This window comes from Haemaphysalis longicornis, unplaced genomic scaffold (genome assembly GCF_048455015.1).
Source record: "Haemaphysalis longicornis isolate Haplotype H1 unplaced genomic scaffold, Haemaphysalis longicornis Haplotype H1 scaffold_3, whole genome shotgun sequence".
NCBI classification, from domain to species: Eukaryota; Metazoa; Arthropoda; class Arachnida; order Ixodida; family Ixodidae; genus Haemaphysalis; species Haemaphysalis longicornis.
In genome coordinates, this window is record NW_027526335.1 from 77,673,594 (window position 1) to 77,701,215 (window position 27,622).

General features: G+C 45.5%; 1 protein-coding gene across 4 annotated transcripts in view; it reads right to left on the reverse strand.

Moving 5' to 3' along the window:
* LOC144174682 (inverted formin-2-like) overlaps positions 1 to 27,622 on the reverse strand; it is a 95,193-nt gene that overhangs the window by 40,110 nt on the left and 27,461 nt on the right. For all 4 annotated transcript variants that reach the window (XM_077703484.1, XM_077703485.1, XM_077703486.1 and 1 more), the window contains exon 2: positions 11,026 to 11,301. In XM_077703484.1, the coding sequence (XP_077559610.1) occupies positions 11,026 to 11,301 (276 nt within the window). The remainder of the gene's footprint in view (positions 1 to 11,025; positions 11,302 to 27,622) is intronic.

Here is a 27,622-nt window from a genome sequence, read left to right on the forward strand (position 1 = left end):
TTGAGCCGCTCGGACCCCCAGCTCTAGAAGGAGTTCGTGACTCCAGCGGCTGAAGTCTTCACGCTTTAGTCCTTTCGAGCAAATGAAGTTCTCTCTCTCCCTCTCTCCACCTTGTCTCTCCCCTCGCCTTAGCATATATTCATTTCCCTTTCCGAAGTTATGGTGTCCGGTCGCCATACCGACGTTGTCTTCTTATTCCGGTTACTTTGACGAAGAGGTTTCGGGCAATCGCCCATCTCGCACGTACCGTGAGGAGCACAAGTTTGCGGACCACGAAAGCAGCAATTTTGGGTAACTTCTCTGCCGCACGGCATCTCGGGGTACTATGTGCGGTATTTTTGCAATACTTTAGTAATTATACGACATCTCACATGCATACCACATTTCGTGGGCTGCTACTGGAAGCGAAATAACCCAAAATTGCCGTTTTTTGTGGTCCGTAGTCTTTTGCTGATGGCCGTACATGCACGCCAAACGTGCTTCGCTCCTCACCGTATTACCACGCTCAGATTTATCCTGCTGTACTCAGTACTACATGTCTCTAACCCACTTTCCTAAGTCGAAAGCCACACACTTTGGTATGTTTACCTTTAGTCAACCAGAGTTCTCGAGCTTTGATGGCATGGATGAGAGTGACGTGGGGATAGGAGCTTGTATGAAGCCGGCGAAAGGCGGTCGCGACGGCTCTTGATAGACGTTGTTGCGTGCGGTGGAGGGAACTGTCGGCGTTCGTGGTGATATTGGGCGAACATGTTCGTGTATACGACGCGAAATGAGTGGGCTTGGGTGTGAAAAACGGCCTGAACTGAACCTGAACTTAACAGTGCATTCTGTAGAGACGGTTTTGTAGAGACAAGTGCCCGTCCCAGTGCATCCTGCGTACGTATTTACGTAAACAAAATTTTGCGCACCATATGGATACCGGATTTTCGACCGACAGTTACCTGGTGCTTTTGCGTTATAAATTCGCATCGAGCAAAATGCGAGACGCAGGAGACGTGCAGAAAGGGCCGACGAAACGTCAGCTTGACGAACCGCATGCAGGCCCCGCATTCGCAGCTTGACAGCTTATACAAAAAACATAAAATATGTTTTAACAACACTGTTTTTGATAATAACATTTTCGCTCAGCATAAAGATGAAGTAACGCAGAAATTGACAGAAAACTTATTACAAACAGTATAAAAAATACTTGCACTCGTCAACGGCAAACTATGGACACGCTGAAGTGAGAGTACGCAAATAGAGGAAAAAGAAAAAAAAAGTTATAAGCGTTCAAGCCTGCGCGCGTGTCGTTTCAGGAAGCAACTCATTATAGAGTCACTGCTGAGGCAAATGGCAGCTTCCTGCTCTGGATAGATATTTTCGGGCTGCCACACGACATAACATTTCAGCTTTGTTAACGATCCTATAGGCTCTGCTTACATTTCGAGCATGCTGCATTTGACGTCAAAAAATAAATAAAACGCCACGATAAAGGCGGCAGCATCGTGCTGACCCGCATTATTGAACGAGAGGGTCGCCTGCGTTGCTGACTGTGGCTACGCTATTAACCATTCAGCTCGCCCTCGAACGAGCGCAAGCGGTCCCAGATTTTTTACCTCAATGCTTTTCTTTTCGTTGCGACACAAGGCAAGAAAGGTACCACGTAAACTACTTCGTGGAACGCTCATCCTGTGAAACTTGGTCTCTTTATCATAAACCAAGCCGTCGTCATTGGTGCGCTTAGAGACGCGAGCGCGAACTAAGATATATATGTGCACTTCCTGCGTCCGCGAAAACTTCATAGTTATAGAAAACAGATAAAACAGCTCAGGATAAAACTCTATTGGGGAATAGCCAGAGTGGGGGCATAGCGCCAGACAGCGCTGTTTCTTTTGTTTTGGTTGTGTTTGGCACAGCTCGCGTCCGCGCGAGGCAGAAGCACTCTTAATCTTGATTTTTTTTTTAATTTTTACATAGCCTTTTTTCGGTACCAGCTGTTATTTATTTTTTTTTCGTTAAAACCAACCCGCCGTGATTTTTTTAAATTCAAGAACACTGAAATTTTTGTTTGCGTACTTGTGTCTTTCCTTAAATCTGCTTGGGGCTACCCGTGCACTAAGTGTTGACATGTATGAATGGTAGCATCAGTTCGCTTGAAAATGTTATGCATACATCGTATACAGACTCGCCATAGCAGATGGTGCACATAGATGGCGCTAGTGGTCATGAAAAGCCACTGCAGCACCAAAAGCACATTGATTGATTGATTGATTTCCTTTTTTGCAGCCATAGATAAGAAAACTGTAACAGATTGCATATTCCTAGATTTCTCTAAAGCATTCGATGTCATGACTCACCAACTTCTATTCCTGAAATTAAGCAAGTTAAATATCGACCAACAGGTGCTTACATGGATCAAAAATTTTCTTTCTAACCGAACCCAATTCGTCATAGCAAACGACTTCGACTCGTCCTTTTCTTTAGTTAACTCGGGTGTGCCTCAGGGATCAGTTCTCGGGCCGTTGCTTTTCCTCATTTCCATAAATGACTTGCCTAATGTTGTTAACTCCTCCATTAAACTGTTTGCCAATGATTGCGTTATTTGCCGGGAAATTTCTAACAGCTCTGACACTACGATGCTTCAAACTGACCTGGACAGTATTTCTGCTTGGTGCGCTTCTTCGCACATGCGCTTAAATACTAAAAAATGCAAAGTAATGAGAATTTCCCGCAACACACATTGTTCCGATGTTTGCAACTATCACCTCGATGGTTCTATGCTAGAAAACATAACGTCACGCAAATATCTAGGAGTTCACGTTACCACTAATCTATCTTGGGAAAAGCACATAGAGTACATATCTAACAACGCCAACCGCATGCTCGGCTATTTACGCATAAATTTTCACATGGCACCTTCATCGCTAAAGCTTCTGAAGACCCTTGCGCGTTCAAAACTCGAGTACGCCTCCTCGGTTTGGCATCCCGGTCTCGATCATCTTTCAAACACCTTAAAATCACTTCATAATCGCAGCGCGCGTTTCATACTATCCGCCTATAATCGTACTGCAGCGTATCCTCCGTGAAGCTTTCTCTAAACTTGCCTCTTCTTTCATTCCGTAGGAAATTGTCTCGCCTCAGTTTATTTCACAAAATTTATTATCACAACCCGAGTCCTTTCCGCACCTGCACACTTATCTGCGCGTACTGATCACGCAAACAAAGTTAACATCCCTTTGCCCGCACGAATTCATTCTAACACTCTTTTCTTATAAAGACGTCTTAAGAATGGAATGACCTGCCATCTTCAGTTGCAACCCTTGCTAATACCCTCTCTTTTAAAACCGCTGTCGAGAATTTATATCGACCTCAATGATTGTATCTTTGAATACTGTATAACACTGTATAATGTTGTAGCACTTTGTCTAACGTGTTTTAGTTGTTTTCTTTAATTTTTGTATGGATTGCTGCCATTGTATGTCCGATTTTCCATGTATCTAATAGTTTTTTGTTGTGATATTTAAACAACCACTTCCTTCTGTAACACCCGATGCGCCCTGAAGGTATTGAAATAAATAAAAATAAATTGATTGATTGATTGATTGATTGATTGATTGATTGATTGATTGATTGATTGATTGATTGATTGATTGATTGATTGATTGATTGATTGATTGATTGATTGATTGATTGATTGATCGATTTCGTAACGGCGTGATGACGTGTCATCTCGCCAAAAATCTGATATATCCATGTTGTACTCTTGGTTTAATTCTAGCACTGCTCTTCGGGCAGGCTCAAAATAAATTTTCTCCGATACAGGTGGTAGCTGTCCTATAGGCAATATTGCCCTCTCTGCTATTCTTCCACCAGCATTCCAATTTATTTTTGTCACCGCGACAGACTTGAAGTTTACTCGCTCTGCGCTACCTTTAAATCCCAGGGCTTCGGGAGGACGAATATTTTATGAACTTTTCTATTACTAACCACTTCAAAGGAACAGAACAAGGCCTTCTAGGAAATACCGAGAGCGGTGGCCCACGTGGCACATCGGGCACGAACAGTAGTGAGAGTAACTGAGTATCAGACGTAAGGGGTGGGTTCACTATCTGTACCTTTTTTGTTGTTGTTGTTCGCCAGATAAAACATTCCTTGCGCGTCTCGTCGAATACGGTCGTAAAAAAGAAAAAGAAAAGAAAGGACGGGGGGGAGGGGGGGGGTAATTTAGGTTTTTCGAATTTAAGCACTCCCCCTCACTTTGGGCATCGCGATCGTGGAAAAAAAGGGGAGCTTAGAATCGAGTAAATACGGTAGATTTGGATGGATACACTCACATAACACTACGTGCCACATAGTTTCTATTTTAATCGACTTACCCCCCCCCCCCCCACCCCACCCCCACGCATAAAAATAGCTCAGGTTTCTAGCCAAACAGACCCACCAATTAAAAAAAGGGGGGGGGGGGGGGGGGAGTGAAGGAAATTCGAAGGCTGGCGTTAAGGCGTACCCTCTGGGAGGCGGAATGTGAACCAAACGAAGCCACACAGTTACAGTCTCATACTATTGAACCAAGTAGTTTCCTGTTGCACGAATACACGCACACAGAACGCGTTTACCTGAATACGAGACCATGTCACGTCAAGTTTTTTGTATCACAGAATACGACGTGCGCTTGGCTATATATTGTCTGTTCGTGTACACACGTGCGTACACTTCCCGCCACATCGTCATCAACACCCGGCGTTTACCTTGAGGCAGGACCTTAAGGAAGAACACCATGGAGGAGCGGTTGGGGATCACGGGGATCACATGCAGTGCTTTTTATTTTATTTCTGTCAGCATTTGGGTAAGCCTAGCTTTGTCTACTTAGCGCCTTTGTTTACTCATCATATTGAGGCACTTGCAAAGGGGTTCCAGATGCACGTATGAAGTGAAATTAGGGCGGTAGAGAAGAACAAACGTATAACGCATAAATCCAGTCGTGACGCCGGAGTTTTCTTCGCCCACGTCATTTCATGGGCGGCACGTTTCCGCGGCTGTAAATCTTTGGTGGCGGAGTCCTTTGCAGCACGTCGTAAACGGCATGCGTAGCTGAATAAGCAATCGCATGCTGTCATAAGTTGGGTTAGAACTGAATCCGTATCCTTACGGGCTCGCGATGAAAGAACCTGTAATTAGGGGAAGAGCCGCTTCTGCAGTCCTGTTCAATATTGCGCCGCTTAGAAGGGTCTTCATGCGTCGGCGCGTCTTTCGGCCGAACGATCTGAAAGTTTGAATTGCCTCTTTCACCAGCTTCCTCAACTGTGTCCTCAGCTCAACATCGTCACTGCTGTTGGGATCCGCTCTAACATGGAAATCACATGATCCTAAACACGCTCCAACTTTCACAGTATCTTTTTTTCCTAATCTAGAGTTATATCGAGTCTTTATATGTGCTTTGCACATACAGTCGGGCCCACATATAACGGCCCCACTTAACAAAACCTGCGTGACCGTCAAAATATACGTTATTTCAGTGACATAAAATCCCACGTACAACGAACGTCTTCGAGCCCTGCCGATCGGTTACAGCGAACGGCCGGCGCCGCGAGGTGGGTTGAAATGACGGCCTCTGCCAGCTCTGCCGGCGCAAGTCGCTTTCCCAAACCTCCTCGCAGGCAAACCGGACGAACGGAGTAGTTTTTCAAGCTATGCGGGAGCGTGACGTCTATAACGCGGATGAAAGTGCGTTATTTTACCATATGTTGCCGGATAAAACGCCCGCCATGAAAGGCGACACATGCACTGGCGGGAAGCATAGCAAAGTGCGCGTCACAGCACTTCCGTGCACTAACATGGATGGCAGCGACGGGCGCGCGCCCTTCGTCATCGGAAAATCGAAGAAGCCGCGTTGCTTTAGGAGCTATGTGCCCGTGCGCTACAGGCACAACGCTAAGACGTGGATGACGCGCGATTTATTCGCAGAGTGGCTGAGCGAGTTCGACTGTGACATGCAGAGGCAAGGCAGGCGCGGGGCCATGACCTCGGCTGGTACGATTTCGTTTGTGCCGATGAAGATGCTGACACTGCGGAACCGTGCACGGACGAGGGCATCGTTAATTAAGTGCGGGGCAGGAGCGATGCGGAGGAATCGGACGCGGATGACGACGAAACTTCTGAGCCTGCGCCTATAAGCGCTCCTGTTGCAATGGGCTACATAGAGGACCTTAAACAATTTGTTTACGACAAGGGCCTCGGCGAAGAGCACGCGGCTGCTCTAAATGAACTGCAGACCGCCCTCATCAAGTCTGCCCTGCGCAGGAACAAACGGCCATCAGGGACTACGCGCAAAAATAAATTGTTTTTTTTACTTCTGATTTTTTTTACTGGGGTCCATTTACTACGAACTTCGGGATATAACGAACGGAGGCCGCGTGACGCTCAATTTCGTTATAAGCGGGCTCGCCTGTATATGTAGCAGACCCCTTCTAAGCAATCATACAGGATGATGGCGGTAAATTAATAAATGTATTACCACAGAAAGCTTACGGTCAATTTTCCCTGCGGCTTGCTGAGCTTCGTATAATCCCATTGCGGACAAAGCGATGGGCATTAGTAAGCTATAATTATGTCATAGCCGTACAGCCGAAGCCATTGCCATAGTCGTAGCAGCGACTGCTGCGATAGCGCATGACCAACGCGGATCAAAAATACCGGTGCCATTTTCTCGCAAAGATGCTTCAGCCCTTGCATCTAGTGTGGCATGGAGCATGCAGCGATCGCTTTGGGCAGACGCATCCCGCCATTACGCGCCCCTCTACTCTATCGACCCGCATTGTAATTTTAAGATGCCACCGGGACTATCCAAGCATGATGAAGCAGTACTGCACCGCATGCGGTTGAACGTCGCCTACACGCGATACTACTGCTACAAAATCAATCAGTCCTCCTCGCCTCTGTGCCCACAGTGTGGTGTGCGTGAAGACCTCCAACACCTCATATGTGACTGTGTGCGCTTTACTACACAAAGAGTGTCTCTTGCAGTGTACCTGGGCCGGCCGCTGTCCGCAAAACTACAACTGAGGGACGTATTAGGTCCTTGGAACTCTTCCAAACGTGTCGCCCGTGCAACGAAAGCCTTATTGGCATACCTAAAAGACACAAGTCCTGATCAGACTTTGTAATTAGTTAAAATCATATGTATTCCTCTTCATCATTATAATTATCATCGTCATCGCATTCATCTGGCGTAGCAAGCCAGGCATCTTAGCTGGGCTGACATCGCCAGTTTTCATTAAAGACTGTTCTCTCTCTCTCTCTGTGCAAATAATTCGCAGCAGTGTACCACCTACATGGAAAAAAGGCCGCACTGCGCTTTCTGCAACTCAAGGATGGTTTAGGTCAAGGACCGATTGCGCGCGACTATTCTAGAAGCGTACGGTTACCGGTGGAAGCAAGTGGAGGATTTTTTATCGTTCTGCTTTCCTGTTCAATAAAGGAGTCGGTCACACGGCGTTGGTATTAGAAAATTTGCGCTATCATGCTGTGCTAAAATTAATTTGCCGTCGCCAACAGTGGCGTAGCGAGAACTATTTCTCGTTATAGGCCGCCGGTAAAAAATAAAATAAAGAGCTTAGCGCAAACAATCTCTTCGTCTTTTTTTTTCTTTTTGTTTTAGCAAAGCCGACCGGTTAGTTGTTTCGCTCAAAGTAATATCTACGCAAAAACACTAGCGCACGCAGGACTCCGAGGACTCGGTTCGTGAAGAACGCTATTTTTTTTGCACGCACGCACACACACATATCTCCTCTCAAGCGCTTGCCGCGTGCGGGGGAAGTATTCGCCAATAAAGTGTACGCTAACGCAGCGTTACACCCCCCAAATTATTCATAAGTGAACAGCTACAGCAATATCCGAATTGCGCCGATTCCCCCACTGTAGGCGTAAAGGCACGCCAAATCTTTACAACTTAATTTGGCTTTGTCCATTATTCGGCCGTAACCGCCATCAGCTATTCACCTGCAACTGAACAGGAACATATTAGCCGTGTCCGTGGCAATCCCACCACACCAGAAGCAATCGCCCAGTACGCCATCGAAAACGGTCTTTACGAATTGGTGTAGCGGTCTGGTCGACTTGCCCGTTCTGTCTTCAGTGTGAACTGTCTGCAGCGTGCACTGCCTACAGGGTGAACCACATTGGGTGCAGTGTGGACTCTGCATTTTGGTGCCACTGACTGGCTGAAATGTGTTAATTTTGTGATTAGGACCCCGAGGCTGCAGCTGTGTTCATTGTGTGAGCTGTGACCTTCCTCTTTTCCCCTCATCCTTCTCTACCCTCAGGACCTCAAGGCGTCTTGTTTAATAAAGTGTTTCGCTCACTCACTCACAAAAAAAAAAAAAACACATACGTACGAAAAAAAAAACGTATATGGACTAGAACAGTCTTGAACAGTTACTGAAATAGAAATAAGGACCACTGTGTGAAATTTTTTTCGCGGAACTGCCGGGCTGAGAAAAAAAAAGCGCTAATAAAATATGGTCACGGCAAATTTTGGGGTGTGTTCTGAATTCGAAAGATTTGTCTGGCTACGCCCCTGGCACTCGCGAACATAGTTTAACTTTGTAAGGTATCGGCTTAAAAACAGATGACACAAGTAGAAGGCTAAAAAAATATACTTAAGTACGGATTCCGAAATATGTAGTTTCAAAGAAAACGTTTATTTAAAATGCTTGTTAAATACAAGTCTTACTTCGCCCGCACAATAAAAACATGAGATCACGAAAAAGTGCGTACAGCCCAAGACGTAAGCACAGTGACTTTTGGAATTCGTTTACTTTTAGCTCCGGCTTCGCTCGACATTATGAAACGTCAAACTACTTCCGAGGCCGATGTCAGAACCTCCTACCAGAGGGCGCTCAAATCTAGCCGGTCAAGCTAAATGTAAAATGTTGATAAATGTCGATGAAAAAAAAATGAAAAAAAAAAAACTTTGTACGTGGTATTTTAGTATTCCGTTGCCAGTTACACAGCCGTGCCTCGCACGCGTTTGGTTTACTGGACGCAAACAGCAACCAGGGGCATGCGTCACCTAATCACAGCGAGGAAAATTACAACATGCATTGTTTGATTTCCGGTTCCTCGGCAATTAAAACGCACGTGTTCGCCGCCCAAGAAACGTACGCCTAGAGGGCTACGTGAAGTGTCAGAATTTCGTATAGAACAGACTTGCTAGTGGTCTTTTGTTCCCCTCCAAGCCTACGTACCGCTGCATACTCCCGCTCCCATGGGCTTTTGATGGCGTAGCGGCGCATCAAAGCATTCTCAACGGAGAAGTTCTGTCAAAGCTAGCATAGAGTTTCATACAAATAGCAGAAGCTCTATGAACGCTAGCCGGTGCGAACCAGAACAAGAGGGTAGAGGGGAAGAGGAGAATACGCAAATTGATCCTGCATCAAGCTTCAGGGTTGATCCCGCTTCATATACCCATACAGGAATGTTGACAGCACGAACCGGAGGCGGGTTCTGGTAAGTTACTCTTGGGAGAGGGTGAGAGAGAAAAAAAAAACGAAGTAAAGATCCTTACGTGAGTTGTGGTACTCGGCACGTGTCCAAAGGGAGGAAGTAAATTAGTTAAAAATCGAAACAGGAAGGGGAAGAACGCTGAATTCAACTCACCTTTCATCTGTCTTCGTTTAGTTTTTTGCCATTATTTACCGTCTGATTCAAAGTGTGTGAGGCGGTTTGCTTTTAATTTTTGGTTTCGGCTCGGCGGTACAAATGGTGACAGGTATGCGTGCAGACGTTTATTGGGTCACGGACTTGTACTCAACAACGTGGAGAATATCACGCAGTGGGGCGCCTCATATTTAAAACGCTGTAGTGTTTCGCTGAGCTTGGCCTCGCCATCTGGTATGTATTCATGAGAGCGAGACTCAAACGCCGCGACCAAATTTAGCAATTGGGGACTTTAAACACTCGTCAGTTTTATGAAAAGAAGCATAAAACCGCCCCGACAAGGTTCACTCAAGGCTTGCACGCGCGGTGGAATTGAAGCAACAATGAAAGAACCGTGTAGGTAAAAAAGGAACAATATGAGTAAACCGCTACTTCTCACTTTAAGCTTTCCTTTGCCGCTTGAAATTTCCCGGTTGTGTTGGTTTGACTGTAGTCACCGAATGACTGAGCAACCTTGTCGTAACGCCTCGCTGACGCGTGAACACCCAGACTGTGACACGTGGGTTTGCGGTTAGAAAAACGGATAAAACGGTAAAAAGGGAGAGGAAAGCATGAATGCCGGAGAGAAAATTTACGATTAAGATGGAGAGAGGCACGTGCAATGAAGAAGCACGTGCAACGAGAAGGTATCTTGCAGGAAGAGGAGCGTTACATTGGCGGAGGAGTCCAAGAACCAACCTCCGTCATATAGTGGTAGCGTGGTGAACGAGCGGCTTGCAGGGGAATCGCCTCCGTTCCGAGCGATGCTGAGCCAAGAGCATAACTAAACTTGTTTAATGCATGGTGAGTGGAGAACAGCGATGGCACAGATAGCAGCACACCGGTGTGCTTATAACATGACAGCTCGAACGTGAAGAGGGACATCCTCAGCGTTGGCCCACGACGCTCTGCTCCCACACCGGAGTGAGAGGCCCATTTACAGTCTCCAATGAAACGTTCGATACAGGCGTTCGGCGTATTGCGCACGGCAGGTTAGTCTCAAACGGACACAAGCAAAAGCAGTCTCACAGAGTCGGAGATACGATGAGTCAGACGCCGCCGCCGTCAAGTGCCGCTTGGGCAAGCTCCTATAATATAAGCTCGACAGTGTTCTGGTCGCGCCGTATTCTCCAAATCGCAGGGGCGCCGCAAGTGGCCTTCTTCGTCCAACATCAATGCTATGCGGGAAATAATCAATGCACGCTGTCAAACTCCGCGCCCCGCGTAAACACGCACGCACAGTCGATTCGTAACAGGAGCTGCTCTTTCAGGAAGGAGATATACGTGCAAGGAGAAGGAGAAGGAGGAGGAAGTATGTAGGAGCAAGAGCGAATCAGGGCTCACCGAGCAACTGGTTGCGCAGGTGCAGGCGCTCTCGGAAGTCCTCGGTGCTGATGATGAGGCAGTTGATGAAGGCGAGCACGGTGGCGGCGAAGGTGAGCACCTCGGGGTGCGAGAGCTCCTCCAGCAGCACGCTGAAGCGGTGTGCCTTTCCCGCCGAGGCGCGCAGGTGGTCCAGGGCGTCCAGCGCCAGCGCCTGGCCGCCAGGCGCGTACACGCACACGGCCGACAGGAGCTCCAGCACCTGCTTGCGCACCACCCTGTTGCTGCTGGCCAGCGCTGGTAAGGGGCAAAGGAAAAGGGCGAGGAGGAGGTCAGTGCGAGCGGCCAAAAAAGTATAACACACAGAAATTCCTAGAGTTGTTTACTGTAACGCCTAACAGTTCCTACATTTTAGTTGCGGAGTACCTTAGGACCGCACAATGTCCGTCCGCGTCCGTGCGCGTCCGTGAGCATAGCATTTACAATGGCAAAAAAAATCACACAGGCACTGGCAGGATTCGAGCCCGTGTCTGGTAGACCAGACAGAGTTAGTGTCAGTCGTCTTACCCATTACCCATTGCAAACGGCTTACTCCCTCGCCTGTAACGGTGCGGAGTACCTTAGGACCTCCCAATGTCCGTCCGCATCCATCCGTGCGCACACCACCATCAAGCAAGAATCAAGTGAAATTCGATTTGAGCCGTGAGTTGGTTTCATTTAGGGAATAATAAAGGCGCAACTCACGGCTCAAGTCGAATGACGGTCGGGGCGCAAATCGGATGTCACTCGGGGCGCGACTTGGATGTCATTACGAGTCTCCGTACTCCGCACCCACCATCATCCACGGAGTGGAGATGCTGCCATTTTTACTTCGATATTTACAAATGGACATTTTCAATACTATAACGATTCATTAAGTCAACATCGCCATTTGTGAATTTGTGTGCAGACGCAGGGCGTTACACGGTTGGTCCTGTGGGATACTCGGCAAACAATAATCGCGCAATAAAGGACCGCCGATTCTGGCTGGCTGACTTATCTGACTTTTTCGCTGTATGGTTTCCGTATTTTGTCATTTGGCAAGCCCTTGGTGCACACACCATTTTTTATTTATAACGCGTTTGGTGATGACCAAAGAGTGCCGTAAGATATTTTTGTCGAAGTACGATGCATGAGAAGCAGGTACTTCCATGGTACATCCAAGCAGGCGCTCCCTGTGCACACCTAGCGCCATCTACTGGTTCACTTTGCACACTGCCGCTTGAGCAACTGCTCGAAGTAACTCACGGTTCGGCCCCTGTGGACTGGTGTCGCTGGTACTGCCGCTAGCAGGCCTTGGTTCGTGATTTTTTATTTCGATAGGATTAAGTGGCTAGTTGGGCGGTAAGGCCGCCATCCTGGTAACGGGACACTCAAATTCCAGTTGGCTGGGATGGCTTCCTTAGCGCATGCCTCAGAAATACAATTAAGACGAAAGGAGCACGCCTCCGTCCATCACACGCCGAACTTAGCACCCCGGCGGTTTTTTGCTCCTCTCGCCTAGCGGCGCAGCAGTCAAAATGCAGCTAGAGTTCCTGCGGGAGCTATATACAGGAACTCTAAATGCAGCGAGCCAGGGCGCAAGGAATCAATCCCTCAAACTGTGTTCCCACGAACATCACCGGATTCAGCATAAAATAAAGACAAACTCAGCGATGCGGTTCTAATGTCTCAAATTTGCGGCCACTGCACTCCCGTAAGAGCAAGCTTTAATCGGAGCGACACTCAGGACCGCTCAATAAGACAAATGCTTTCGCATTCAATTGGACACGTATGCTTTCGCACTCCCAACTACGTGATCGGGTGCCCCGAGTTGTTTTAGCGGCAGTCTGCCATGGAAACGTTGGTCTTGCTCAACCGCCGACAGGTTCACCTTTAGGTGAGATTAAAGCATACTTATTCCTTGCTTCACCGCTGCTTATACATTCCTTTCTACACGTTTATAGCCGGCTGTAACTCTCTGCACCCTGAGGTATGTAATGTCTGCAAAGAAAAAAAAAGGCCCATGGCGGAATCGGTGTGGTCAGCGCGGTTGGACGCGACACACTGGAAACGCTGCGTTTTTACAACCAAGCAGCAAGTTCCCTATCGAAAAGGCGCCCTGCAGTTTCGTGCCTGCAAGGACCATTTCGCCCACAGCCGTGTCTTTTGAATCCCCGGCAACCATACTGACCATACCTTCAACAGGAAGCAGTAAATACAAAGAATAATAGAGGGCGCTACACGCCATGCGATGACTATTAAAGGTGCGCGTCACTCGTTCGGCTGGTACTGCTCGCAATCATTTGCGCGTGCGTGGCTGGCGGCCACCGTCAACACCCTTTCCGCTACAAGGTGTGCAATGGCATAGTCCTCCTGGATTGAATGAAGTTAGCCTCCGGAGCAGCAGAGCCAATTCACACACATCCTGTTGGCCCGAGGCGTCATTGCCTTGGTCGTACACCAAGCACTCGTCACCGCCTTCTTTCGTTTAGTTCGAAGAACGCGAGCATCGGCGCCCTGCCTACTCTTAATCTGGTTCCATATAAGTTCCAGTTAAAAAGGGTGATCCATATATTTTATGTGGATCCGAACGAAAGAATAACTGGAACGAAGCATATAGGTGGATCTTATCTGGAACCGTCAGCTTGTTTTCTTAATGTTCGTGGTTTTTATCTGGAACCAAAGAAATGGGGTCATGCGATGTCGGCGGTTCCGGTTACTGTTCCACTTATGTCCCAGTAAACGGTTGGGGAGAGTGCGTTTGTATATTTTTTGCTCGTGTCTTGTTCCACATAACTCGTGCATGGCAGTGAAGTATGCACTCTTTCATGCATCAACTGGAACAATGAACCGCATATATATTAGGTGCTTATTGACCCAAGATGCACGTGCGCGTTTAATATACACGCGCACACCACTCATAAAATTTAATGAACTTCGCCGACATCTATGAAACTGCCTTGCAGCAGTTAACTCTCTTAATACGGCTAAGCTGTAGTTTTTGCGATGTCCTTTGACAGAAAACGAAATCCCACTTTTTTGTCAACGCCGTACAAAGCATTAAAAATGTCGAGAGGAGGATATCTTAGGCAAAAGAAGAAATTGCAGGAACCCATTTCCAGGTGTTCTGCGGCACCCAAACCGCTTTCGTGAACATCGTATTTTCCTAATTTGAGGCGTCAAGTACAAAATCACCAGTAACTTCAATTTGAGGTGGACTAAAGGTCTTCCCTTTCCCCGTCTGCCATTCGGGCAAAGCCATAGCTGCTATAGCGCTGAAGAATTTGTGGTGCTTTTGTGAACATCTTCATTACGAAATACTTGTTGAGGCCATTACATTTTATGCATTTGGTTTACAAAGCTTCGCAGAAACGGCAGTGGTGGTTCAACACTCAGTCATCATCTCGCTGTGGTGTAGTACGCGCTCAATGGTACTTAGTCCACGTTACTTATGTTGTGATGGGGTACATACATAATGCTAACCGACTGCGTCACAATTTACACCGCACACATCAGGCTACGCATGCCGTTATATGCTAAGAAGTTCGTTTTTGTATTTTGTCTCGTCCCGGCTATTAATTTTCACAAGCGAAAACGAAAGCTTCTTTGCAGGAGGAGAACGACACAGAACCCGGAGAACTAAATTTACCCCGCGGAATCTGCCTTACATTCTATGTATTTATACTGAAATGTCATTCTTATTTCAAATTATGCATTGCAGTATCGCGAAAATTCGCAGTGTTACCCTAATGTTGTTACTTGCCATAGTAATTCAAGTTCACCGAATGACCTGCCTCCTCCTCCTGGTCCCCCCGTTGCTCTTTTCCTGCACTATTGGTGTTCATGAAGAAAAACTGCTGGAAAACGGGCAGATGTATTATTACTCGCTAATTAGCGAGTAATCACATGGATTCACTATATGGAAGTAGTTTTCTATAACGTGGATATCAAAGAGCGTCGCAGTATATATTATTGGTATTGGAAAGACTTGTTTTCAAGAGAACGCAGTCAATAAAGAAGCGTCGTTTTGTTTTCACTGCAAAGAACGAAATAAAGCTGTCATCAAAGTTTATGAACACATACCGCACGCGCTCACGGCCCGCGGAGAGAAACAACTTTAGCCCAACTAACGTGTTAAATTGGCTAATATCTGAGCTCTTTGTTCCAGCCTCAGAGCCGCGTAGACGTCCGCTTAGAGGCCTACTCCCATTTTCCGAAGCAAATAAAAGCGATCAAGGGTGCCGAGTTTGTGATGTCTTCCGCGGACTGGTCACTGTCCACGGCGTGCATCGCCCAAGCCACGGAGGAAGAAAAAGTTGGCCGAAACCATTACGAAACGACCGCCACTTCAGTGCGGCATGCCGTGCGCATGCGTTGACAGCCGCAAGGCAGCGCCGCTTGCGTTGATGCATGGTATAGTGGGACGGCAACGGGTACAACGACGATAAGAGAAAAACGGGACTGCGTGAACACTTTTAACGACAGCAGCGCCCCTACGTCTCAACGTTTGCCCAAGCTCGTTTTTGTTCGTCCGCATGCAGCGCCACCAGTGGCCTTCTATAGCGGTTTTCTTGATTGCTCGCGTTATGCGCCTGATGTACTAAATGAACTGTCGGTCAGACTGGCGGGAACGGTTACCAGTTTGGTTGTGGCGTGAAACTGCAGATTCCTTCATGTCCTCGGTCTGTATTTACTGTTCGACGAAGTGAAGTTTTGCCAGGAGGCGCAAAAAAGGTCAGTGCTGCTTATTTATGTTCTGGTAACAGTTGTTGTTCATTGACTTGTTCATTACTGCGTCCGATAAACGTGCCGCTCCGCTGCCTGTCCGATACGAGAAACGTTTGCGGCCGTTATTCACTTAAGCTTGTGTGTTTGTGGGTCGGAGTCGGCTCGGAGTCGGCTTGACATTTCTGACTGCATGCGTTAGCTAGTGCTATTTAGAAAGTTGCTGGTGCGCGCATTTCTCGAGTCTGCATGTCCCCTTATGGTGTGGTGTTGCTTAGTTGTATATTGACGGTTGCTGTACCTGTCAGCGGTACTGAATCTTCTCGGGTTAGTCGCAAGATATTGTCTCGCGCGCACACACTGCACGGCTTGTTTGTCGGAGCGTCTGTCTTTAGACCTATCGGTATTTTCAAACTTCCGTGTTAATTGCGTTGTGTTGGTCTTCTGAGAGCCATAGATTTACTGTGCTAATCACGCTATTTCGTTTAATGTTGATGTGCGTTCAAGACGTTGTCGGCATTACTGCTTGCGTTTATCTGTGCGGTGTGTGTAGTTGTTCCCTGTTTCTTCCAATGCCTTCGATGAATTCAGATGGTCTATTTACACTAGTCAACTTTAGTTGGCTCCCTGACGTGTAGTGAAATGCAAGGGAAAGTGGTTGTCTGAGCAGCAGCGTAGTAACAAAACGTTCCTTTTGTGGAGGGGAAGTGAGGTGGAAACACGCAGAAAGTGTGGAGCCGTTTCTATGCTGTCAATGTCAGTGGTAACCTGAGACCTCAGAATAATTACCCATAAAGCTCACGTGTGGACTATTAAAAGTTTTAACGTCACAAAGTAAGTTTTAAAATAATTCATTCCTGCCATTTTATGCTATCAATGTCAGTGGCAGCTAGAGGGTTGGAATAATTTTCGAAACACTCAAGTGCAAAGTTGTTGCATCATGATGTGCACCAAACATTAATCCATTTCTGTTCTCGTTTGAACGTAGAAATTGCACTGCAAAAGCAGATTGCTACATTCTGTATTCATACTCTATGACCTGTCAGAAAGAGTCTGTGGGTGACTGTGGAGACACTTGGCCCTCCACTGATAGGTTGTGACAAATGTTTTTGTTCCTCTGCAAAAAAGAAAAAAATGAAAACAAATTATTTCCATTCTTTACATGCTCCTGCGAAGTCATGGCTGTGGCATTTACTGGCTGAAGATATCTTCGGCATGCTGAAAGGTCGTCGGGGAGAGTGTGGCGGATTATGAATGCCCTGTGGAGCTCATAAGCCACAAAAGAGTACCTTTTGAGTCGTGCATATTGTGCAGATATTCACCAGTTCGCATAGACCAAGGACAGGTGAGCTTAAAGTATGTTCAAATATTTTTATATCTCAAATTGTTTAGCAAGAAAAGATTACCAGGGCTTCCGCTGTAAAAAAGACATGCGACTTTCGTGGAACGAATCAGACATTGTTCAATATTTTCTCGTGCTCCCTGGGTAAAGCAAGGCATAGATTTATTCTCTGATATTTTTGTACTGTTTATTTTCTAGGTAATAGGGCGAAGATAGACCTAAAACAGCCGTACAAGGAATGCGTATGGCCATTTTAATTGTATTTGGACCCCTTCTTGGAATTGTATCATCAGAAGGCAACACATTAAAGCTCTTGCACGGGATGAAATCATTGCAGTCTACAAGTAAGTACGCACTGCCATTTTCGGGTCTTTCATGGCGCGTTTTTAGGTAGTTTCTTTGTAACTAATGGTTTGAAACGTTACTTCTTTTCAGTGACAGCTTGGCCTGTGGCTCAAGGTGTCAGTAGGAGCTTTTCGGAACACGTTAGCGAAACGTTCCTGGAAGTGCACTTTGAGACGTCCCTGGCAGAAACACCCGGGTCTTAATTTTGGTTGGGTAAGCTGGCATTTTGTTTTTGCGGGACTCAATTTCTGGGGCTGTTCATCCTAATAAAATCTCACTGTTAAGAAGTTATCGTGAACGCCAATATTGGCCATTGTGTTCACATTCCGCCTATTACGGATGCTCCAACAGTTGCTAAAAAATCACTATTTTGTATTTAAGTTTTGTAAATATTTAGCTTTTACACCTTGAGAGTTGTTGCTGTCATTTGCCAGTACCACGGACATGCCCAACGTGGTTGCTGCGACAACAATACGGTGGCAACTGACGATTTAAATTTCCCGCTTTTAATACGCCCGTAGCACCAATAATACTCCCAAATACAGCCGTAGCATGAGTAATGCTGGCATTGGATTTTGACAGGTGGTTAAATAAGGGGTAATTTTTTAAGGGAATTGTTTAGAGCACAGAAAGTGTCGTCTGCAAGAAAATGTGCTATAGTTGTGATTTATAAGAAAATTGTGCAACAGCCTAGTTCAGCATTAGCTCAACTTCTGCCTCATACCACTACGAACCATGGAGGTAATACATATCGAGAGGGAAATATTTTAGGTGGAACTAATTCCCCAAAAAATTTCTGCCTCAGTGCGATATTTATGATTTCCTATGACTGGCCATTTATTTCTTTGCGGTAGAAACATCGTTTAGCTGTAAGTTATATTAAGCCAGCCTCACTACTGCATTATACGGAGCAAATTATACAGTACAGAAAACATTTTTTTGCAGAGAGAAGGTGCGTAAAATATAATGCCGAAAGGTGATTATAGTAATTATTATTTGATTAATAAACGAAACTTCTCAAGGATAAAAAACCTTGTATTCAGGATACCGAGGCAGCAAGGTTGGATACTTTCCAGAATCAGGACAATTTCATTGATTGTCTGTGGTGATATTGTTTAGCGCACTTTAACCTTTAGCAGCACTCCCAGAAAAAACGCAAGAAATCACTGATTTTAAATCAATTACTGTGTTATAAAAGGGCCTAAGCAACTCACTAATTTAAAGCAACCATGTAACAAGATATTCTTGTTTCCTTGAAGGTACACGAGGTGAGCAGTAAGTTTTCTCGAGGCCCGGTTATTCTGAGAGAAGGGACTGGTGCCATCAATATTGCCCGCAAGAAACACATCACGGATTCGCCGCCTGCATTGTCACTTCAGAATGTGGTCATCCTCTTCGCCGCATATGTCATCTTTTTCATCGTGTCATCATGTTCTTATGGTTGTGTGCCTTTGAAGAGTTCTTGGGACTTTTGCAGGGAGTTCTTGGAAAGCATGAGGAATTTGACAGTGGCCTGGTGTCATTTAAGTTGGAGTCTGTTGAAATACTTGAAGTGTTCAGCTCTACTTGGGATTTTAAATTATTTGTAGAGGTTAAAGTATCTCTTGAAAGGCATGAAGGAGGTCAGATGAAAGGCATGAAGGGGGTGAAATCAGATGAAGAGGTTTAAGTTACTGGCTCATGCAAGTTTCATGTCAACTGAACACTGAAGTCATGCCTTATTTTTTATCATTGGTACAATGCACAGGATGCCTTTGAATCTATAGTGGGTGTTAATGTAGTTCATGGCACCGCATTGTAACGTCCTATTATTCAAGTGTAGCTCATGAGATTTTTTTTTCGTGGCAGTGCTGCTGCTGATGCAAAAGTGACAGTGCTTATTTACGCAGATGGCTTCCGCCTTCATTGATAAATTTTAGTACTGTAAGTGAGCTGACACCCATGCCGTAGAAGAATTTAAAATGTGCGTATTTGGCTTGAACAAGTCTTCTCCTTTGAACAAAGTTGCATTTCTTGCTTGGCAGAAGCCGGGCTTTGGTCACAATTACACTGACAGCAAGACGGGAGGGTTTTTATAGCACGCAACTGTGAATTTTACCTAAGGTAACACGTTGAGGCTGGAAAAAATGCTTTAAAGTCTGCTTTGTAAAACTGGTCCCCTGTATCATTTAACGCTGGCTTGTTGCTTCTTAAGGATGTCTGACTTGTTCCCGCTTGAATTGATGACGTATATTATTAGTCTGCTTGTTAAATTTTAATATGTGTAACATGCTTCCAGCTACCTGGTTTGCAAAATTATACAAGATTCACGGTGGTTTTTGTGAGATTTCCTGGGATGAATTATTTTAAACAACTACAAATTGTTTGGTCAAGTAACGTGCCTTAAGTCAAAGGCCTTTTCAGGACGCTCATAAAGTCTATTTTGCCTACAAATAGCTTGATGTTACACTTACGTTTGGTGTCAGGAAACTACTATCTTTAATAATCATGTTTTAATTGTGGCGTACTGCCGCATGTGACCTCTCGTGTCAAAATGTTTTATCGTTAATCTTGGCTCGAGCGTTGTTTTCCTAAACTCTGGCACTGCACTGTTGTAGGTTTGTGATAATACAACCGTGTATGGCTTGTTTTTAGGCCTTTCCCTACAATTTAATAGCAAACTGCATTTTCCGAAACAGTTATGCGTAAACATAGTATGGCAAGCGCAATGAGGAGTTCCGCCTTTGAATTGCCTTGGTTTATCTGGTAAGACAGCATATTTGATGCTCACTGTTGTATAATGTCTGTGTCAGTGCCGAGGTAGACGCACACGTCTATTTATTTGTAAAGCAGTTGACCCTAATACCGTCTTTATTAACCATGTTTTTGAGTAAAAGTGAATATGTGAAAATGCCACTTAGAGCCTAGTGTTATCGTTATGGTATTTATTCCTTGTACGTTGGTCATTTTCTGTGCAATTTAAAATAGACAGTTATTCAAATCTGAAATGTATGAATACTAACACCCAATAAAGTTGTATAGTATGTTGAAAAGCAGTGTATGAGTCATAATAGTTTGTTTCGTGCGTATTTTAGTGCAAGTATATTGTTTCTTTTACATGCAGCTGAAACCCAGAACAGGATTCTGCGGGTGAAGCCAAAGACTGTGTGCCGCTCTAGGTGCCTAAGACCAACTTTTATATACGAACTGTGCTCCGATAGGCAACTGTTGGGAACTGTCCGGGACCACACTGCTGCGGTGGTTTCTGCTTTCCAGTTGTTGGTATCACTGCGGGTCATATATCAAGGCTGTGTTAAAATGGTGCTTGCGGTTTCCTGCTGATACCAATGCATCCGCCAGCCTGGCATATGACCCCGGTGTATACCGACAGGAAAGCAGAAATATTGGAAAAGTGGAGTCCCATATACAGCTTCCCAATGTCTATAGGAACACCGTTTTATATAAACAGCTGGTCTTAAGGTACCTGGAACGGCGCACCGGATAAATTCCATAATCATTTTACATGGATCAATGTTCCAGTAACTCAAACTACCCTTTTATTCGGAACAGTGATCCGCATACTTTTATTTGGAACACCGATTCACATAATTTAGTTGCAAAAATATGTGGTGCACTGTTCCAGTTAATTTTCAGGATATGCGGAACACGGTTCCAATCATATAACTGGAACTTTTTTGCAAAAAAGTTCCAGTTACTAAGTGGATCTTACGTGGAACCAGATTAAGAGTGTAGTAACAGTAACAGTTATCAGGAGTCAGGCCACCAGTGTATTCAAATGTAAGGAGTCTATGATAACGCCGTCGAAACAGAGTCCCTAGTTGCGATTCTAAAATGCCGATTACAGACGTTGAAGACAGTCAATCATGCCGCGCAAGAAAAGGGTAGGCGAAGGTATACACCATCTGCAAATTTTTTTTTTATCCTCAGAGTCTTAGCATAGCGGCTAGCGTACGCTACGCTACGGTCGGCGGGCACAAGGACCGAGCTGGGCATGTGGCCATTCGTTCCGTGGGGACGAGCGACACGCCTGCCGAACCCGCGCATTCGTTCCGGTAAAGTGTGGCCCTCCTCGCAGTGTCCGCGCGCGCATGCGCAGTCATGTCCCGCTACCTGCCCACTCTAGCGTAGCGTACGCTAGCCGCTATGCTAAAACTATTGTTCGTCAGACCGCCAATCAGGGTGCAGCCACACGGACGCCGGGTGATAGCCGGTTGAGAAGTTAGCTCACAGCGTTAAGCATACAGCGCTATATTCGCATCGGCCTCTGACCAGAGCAAGAGTCCTATTGTTGATCACGGTCGTCGTTGCCGCTACACGCACTTAATGGCGGACAAGCCGAATACCGCGCTTGCTCGAATACCTGGATTGCGCCAGCCCCCGAGCTTCGATTTAGACGACCCAAGTGCGCGGCGTATTCCATTTGTGTTTTTTTTCTTCCGAGTTGAATTCTCTGAGTGAGATGATATTCTTGCTACGGTGTACAGTGTTAGTGTGGCATTATCATTTAGATGTCTATGTTTTGACTTCATCTGACACGTTTTTAATTCCTTTATTATTGACTGATGAACTTGGCGAAGTACATTTACGTGTTTTATTTTGTCTTCATCGCTATCATGAATTTGTAATAATGAAGAGATAGGCATCCGTATGGTTTTCTACTCCTCATTTTTAATTGTGTAAATCACATGCATTGCTTTCTGTTACCTAGGAGGTAAAACAGTTGTATGTTTTATATGCGTTTTTTTTTCAGGTTTGGATTACTCAATTGGCTTTGTGTTACTCAGGCAAAAAAATTTCTGTATGCAATTTAGTTGAGCTGTTCTTTATGTGTAGACAAAATTTCTCCCATTGCTGTATGCCATGGGTACTGGGAGTCTGGACCCCGTCAAGCTGTCGCATGACAAGCTTTGTCCCTGTTTCCCTGCATTTCTGTATATTAGGAATTCTCAAATAAACTTCTAACTTCAAGCAGTTTGAGGACTGTGCATACCCTACAGAAGTGCGTAGAGGTTCGTGTACGATCACTTATCGCAGGAAAGCGTGGCGAACGCTAGCATCTTTGAAATTGTCAGCCAAAGAAGATACATTGTACAGTGTTGCGCGAAGACAACGAAGTCGCTGAGAATGATCGTTTGCACGAGCAGACGCAGCTAGCAAACGAGAAAACGTACATGCTTGTTATTCCACGTTGCGGAACACAGTACAAAATGCAACTGTGGCTCAGCAGTCATCGAAGATGGGCTAGTGCGATTAGGGTATCCGGAAGGGGGGGAACAGTGGTCCAAGAGGGGGAGGGGAGTCTCCAGCCCCCCCCCCCTTTCGTTTTCAAAACGAAGATACTTAGCCCCAACCTGTCTCGGCACATTTAAAAAAACCATGGCTCTGAAACACACACACACACAAAAACTGCCTGGAGTGGTCCAAAGCCCAAGGCCCAATACGACTGACTCATTTAGCCAGAACGTCCGACCAATCTCCCGAGGTTAATCGTTACTTAATTCCCAATCCGTCTTGTTTGTTTACTTGTATGTTGTTAGTGACGCATTGCGATCACTATCTCGCTGTTTTGTAAGTCGACGAGGAAATTACTTCCTTTCCGTAAGATTATTCATTACGTCGTGTCGACTGTAACACGCGTGAAGGCATACAGTGCAGTTCAAGTGCCCCGCAGAAAGCACAGAGCTCTTCCCTATTCAAACAAGGAATAACTAATTATTGCAATACGTAGGATGCTTGAAGTGGGTGAAGATATGTTACTTAAAATAAAGGGTGTTTGGTTAAAGATTAAGTTTGCAAAGCCAGGGCAGACCCCTCTGAAGAAAACTATGCACTTCAGACACTGAAAAAACGCGCTCTAGTTTCTAGATCCACATATTAATAATAATAATAATAATAAATCGTTTATTAACGTGCCCAGAAACAGTCGGAGGGTCTTTGTGCTGGCGCACGAAGAAAAAAAAGGCAATGTAAGATGCCTACACCTCACAAGTAATGCAATTAAAGGACAGTGTTGCTGACACACACATACACAAAAATAACACACTGTCGTACACTAGAATATACATGCACCCACAGTAAACACAAACACACACATACACACAAAAACAAGTACAGTGCCTTGCAGTAAGGCATGTGACACCACGCCAGTAGTTGTCATACACAGATAATTCCAAAAATATACATAAATGTTAACAAAGTTTAGTTGCACAGAAACAGAGTGAATCAAGATAGCTCATATGTAAGAAAAGGAGCATAGAAGGAATATACATGTAGAGAAAAATAGATATTGAATGAGGGGAATATATAAAAAAGAAAGGATTGTGTTGTCATCACTTTATGCTCAAGTGACCGCGCGCGAACAGAGGGTAAAAAAGGTCACTTACATGACAAGCTCACAGACATGTTTGCGGAACTGTGTCGAGGAATTATTAAATATGTCTAAATATTCGGAGTACTGATTGTACGTACACTGGAGGCGAAACATGGGGCACAAACCACGCAGGCAGCTGGGATTAAAAAATGTGTCGTGTCTTTTGATGGATTTTTGCGGCACACGTAGTGGGCCATGTTACAGCATTTCACCACAAGACACTGTGCCGTGAATGATTTTGAACAGGAAAAGAAGATCAGCCTTAATACGGCTGGAGTTTAAGCACTCTAGCATCGGTACATAGAATGACCCAAAATTGTTATGGCTAGCAAAGCGATGATTGAAGATAGGTATAAAATTTTTCTAAACACTTTCAATAAGCATTCAGAGTGTTCTGCATGTGCTATTCCATACCACAGAAGTATACTCGAGCTGCGGGCGACAAATAGTCGTGTACAGCTTGAGAAAAGAGCCCGGCTCGTTGAATTCCTTTGATAGGCGACATATAACGCCAAGAGATCATAGGGCGTTTGTTGCGTGAGCACCAATCTGAAAAAGGCGTGATCGCTCGCTGAAGAGCGGAACAGATTGCGGTGTTTAAAACAGCCTTAAATATTTTGACATCATCAGCATATAAGGGAAAGTGACAATCATGAATTACTGAGGAAAAATCATTTATAAAAATTGAAAAAAGAAGTGGCCCCAGAACAGAGCCCTGAGAGACACCGCTTGCGGCCTCGTAGGAGAGGGAAGACTGCCCGTTTGCATGCACAAAGCATGACCTATCCGATAAATAATTACATAAAAGGGATGCGAGGTATGGTTGTAAATCGAGTTGACACAGCTTTTTAAATAATATATCATGGCAGACGACATAAAAAGCCTTGCTCAAATCGAAGTAAACGACATCGAGTTGTCTTCCCTGCACAGCTTCCGAAGCATGCAGCATAAAATTTACAAGATTAGTGGTGGTTGATCTCCCAGCGAGAAAGCCGTGTTGCTGAGGTAATAATATGGTTTTTACACTGAAAGTGAGTAGAGTAGTGTATGTAATACGGTCTCAAAGAGTTTTGAAGCAGCGCAGAGAATAGAAATCGGGCGGTAGTTTGTGGGGTCTAACTTTGACCCTGACTGAAATATAGGAACAACCCGCGCAGTCTTTCAACGAGTGGGGAACTTACCGGTATTAAGTGACGTTCGAAATATACGCGCCAAGGCAAGATCATCCCCAAACGCCCTTAGTACTGCAGAAGGAATGCTGTCAGGGCCGCATGAAAATGACGGCTTAACTCGCAGTTCTTGATACAAGACTTTCCGAAATAAACTATTCTGAGCTTTTATCATACCCCGGAAACACTTGAGGGGGGCACGCTGCACTTTTCTTGCCAAATACTGAACTGAATTATTGAGCAAAGGCATTAGGAACGTCAGGAATGCTGTCACCCATGAGAATGTTTCCTGGCTAGTTTTTGAAAGTTTGTGCACGGACATGACCCCAGAAAGCTTTAGCATTGCGTGGCGCATCAGCTTCAACTGCGGCAATGTAACTGGACCTATCGTGCTTAAGCAGATATTTACAATGCGACCTGAGTTGACGAAACTCACTCGGCCACCTCTTTCGGCCAGTTTTCTTTGCTTGTTTGTGAGCTGGATTCTTTCTACCAAGGGCCTTTCTCAGTTCAGATGAAAACCAGTACGGATAATTGCTGCTTTTTTGAGTTTTTTTTAGGTAAAAATCTGCTTAAGCCATTGTGAAAAACTTCGGTGAAAAAATCAGTCATTTCGTCAGCGTCATTGAGGGTGTCCAATGGTGACCAATCCATCTCACCGAGGAAGTGAAACAAGCCAATATAGTCCCCACGAGCAAAGTTAGGACTGTGGTGGGCAAGGGCGTTAGAAATTGAAATGAGTAAGGGGGGGGGGGGGGGGGGTTAAACCTGTCAGGTTTTACGGTCAATATAACTACGCGACACCTCAACGTGTTCTATATTAGTAAAAAAACAAGTCCAAAACGTTTCCGCGCAGGTTCTTAATGGAGTTGCAGTGCTGTAACGAAGTGAAAGAAGTAGAATCTAGAAATTTCAGACTTCTGTGATATCGGATGAGATGTCCGATCAACCAACTGAGTTTCCCATGCAATGCCGGGTGCGTAAAAATATAATTTATAGGTTTGAGCCCCCATACTCTCCCCCCTCCCCCCTTGTAGACACTTCCGAAGCATCCGAGTGCGACACAGATATTTTTAGTTTATTGAACGGCAGGTTATCGGAACTCTGCCACGTACTCCCGATTTGTTTGACAAAGCGCTTCTACATGCGTGGCTGTACGAAGATGCCGAACGAGGCAAGCATAGAAAAAGACACTCAGACAAACGCGAACGAGCAAACCAGTTATCTGCGCCAATCGCTCTTGGTGCAGTACTGCACAGGCCAGAGCCAAGGAAAGAAGTGATCAAAATTTACGCTAGGCTCTCAAAAACCGTTGGGAGGCCCCGATTATGAACAGAAAGAGACAGAAATGTGTCCTAATTAGAAGTTATACCCAGTGAATGGCGTCTAATTACACGAATTTGCAAATCACTGTTCGAATTTCCCGCGAACCGCTCACCGCCTCAAGCTCTGTCTACCACGCGGTCAAGGGCTAGCCCCTTCACGGCATTCACAGAATATACACTTCGACACATTGAAGCTGTTGCACCATCACGTAAACTCAGCGACACCCCGCAGCCGCGAGATTTCGCGCCCACGTCTGAAGCCACTCAAATGTAGATGTCATGTCTTTTTTAATATTCTACAACTGCCTTATCTTATCAATAGTATGCCCATAGCGACTACCCACTCCCCAATTCAGTTACTGAACTCGTTCTTTGACGCCAACTTTATTCCAAGTATTAAAGAGCCGTCCACAACAGTCATATGTGCCAGTAAAACTGTGCTCGCGTATACACAAAGCAGACAACGAAGATGAAGTATTAAGTCTTGCATTTGATCCCACTTTTTTGTTATTCCTATTGTCTTCGTTTGCTTGCATTGTCCTCCCAACTCGGTGCAGGTTACACATCGGCGCAAAGACGTCTTGCACTGTGGACGAACGCTGGAAAGGCGCTTTTTTTCTTTGAGACACCGCTGCAGAAGTGCGGCCATTTCACGCCCAGTGTCGCTTACATATCATTTAGGCTATAGTTAGTGGTCTCCCAGCCACCTGTGTGACCTTTCTTATTGTTTATCAGGTATACACTGATGCTGGTACAGGTTGGAAAAAACTCGTGACCACAGCACTGATCAAAAGTAGGTGCACACGTGTAAAACCTAACTCAATCGCTGCAATCGCGAATGCGCCCGCATTTAGATCGGCAGCTGAAAACTACTTTTGTTCCTTGTCATCCGTCTTACTTTTGTTTCATCACTTACAAGGAACGCTATCACAAATCACACACCTCATCAGACGCATTACTACCGTACTTACTCGATTCTAGGCACCCCCTTTTTGCCACGATCGCGATGCCCAAAGTGTGGCGGTGGGGTAGCTGAGATCTGAAAAACTTAAATTACTCCGCTCCCCCCCCCCCCCCCCCCCCCTTCCCACCAACCTCGACACTTCTTTTTGCGGCCGTATATCGACGAGACGGGCGCAATGAATAATGACTTGCTCGGGAAATATTTTCAAAATAAAAATAAGTAGAGGCAGTGAATTCACCGCTTACGTCTGATACCCAGTCACCCTCACTACCATTTAAGTCCATTGTGCCGCATGGGCCGCCACTCTCAGTATCCTCAGCAGGTAGTCTTCCGTTCTGATAAAGTGGTTTAGAAGTG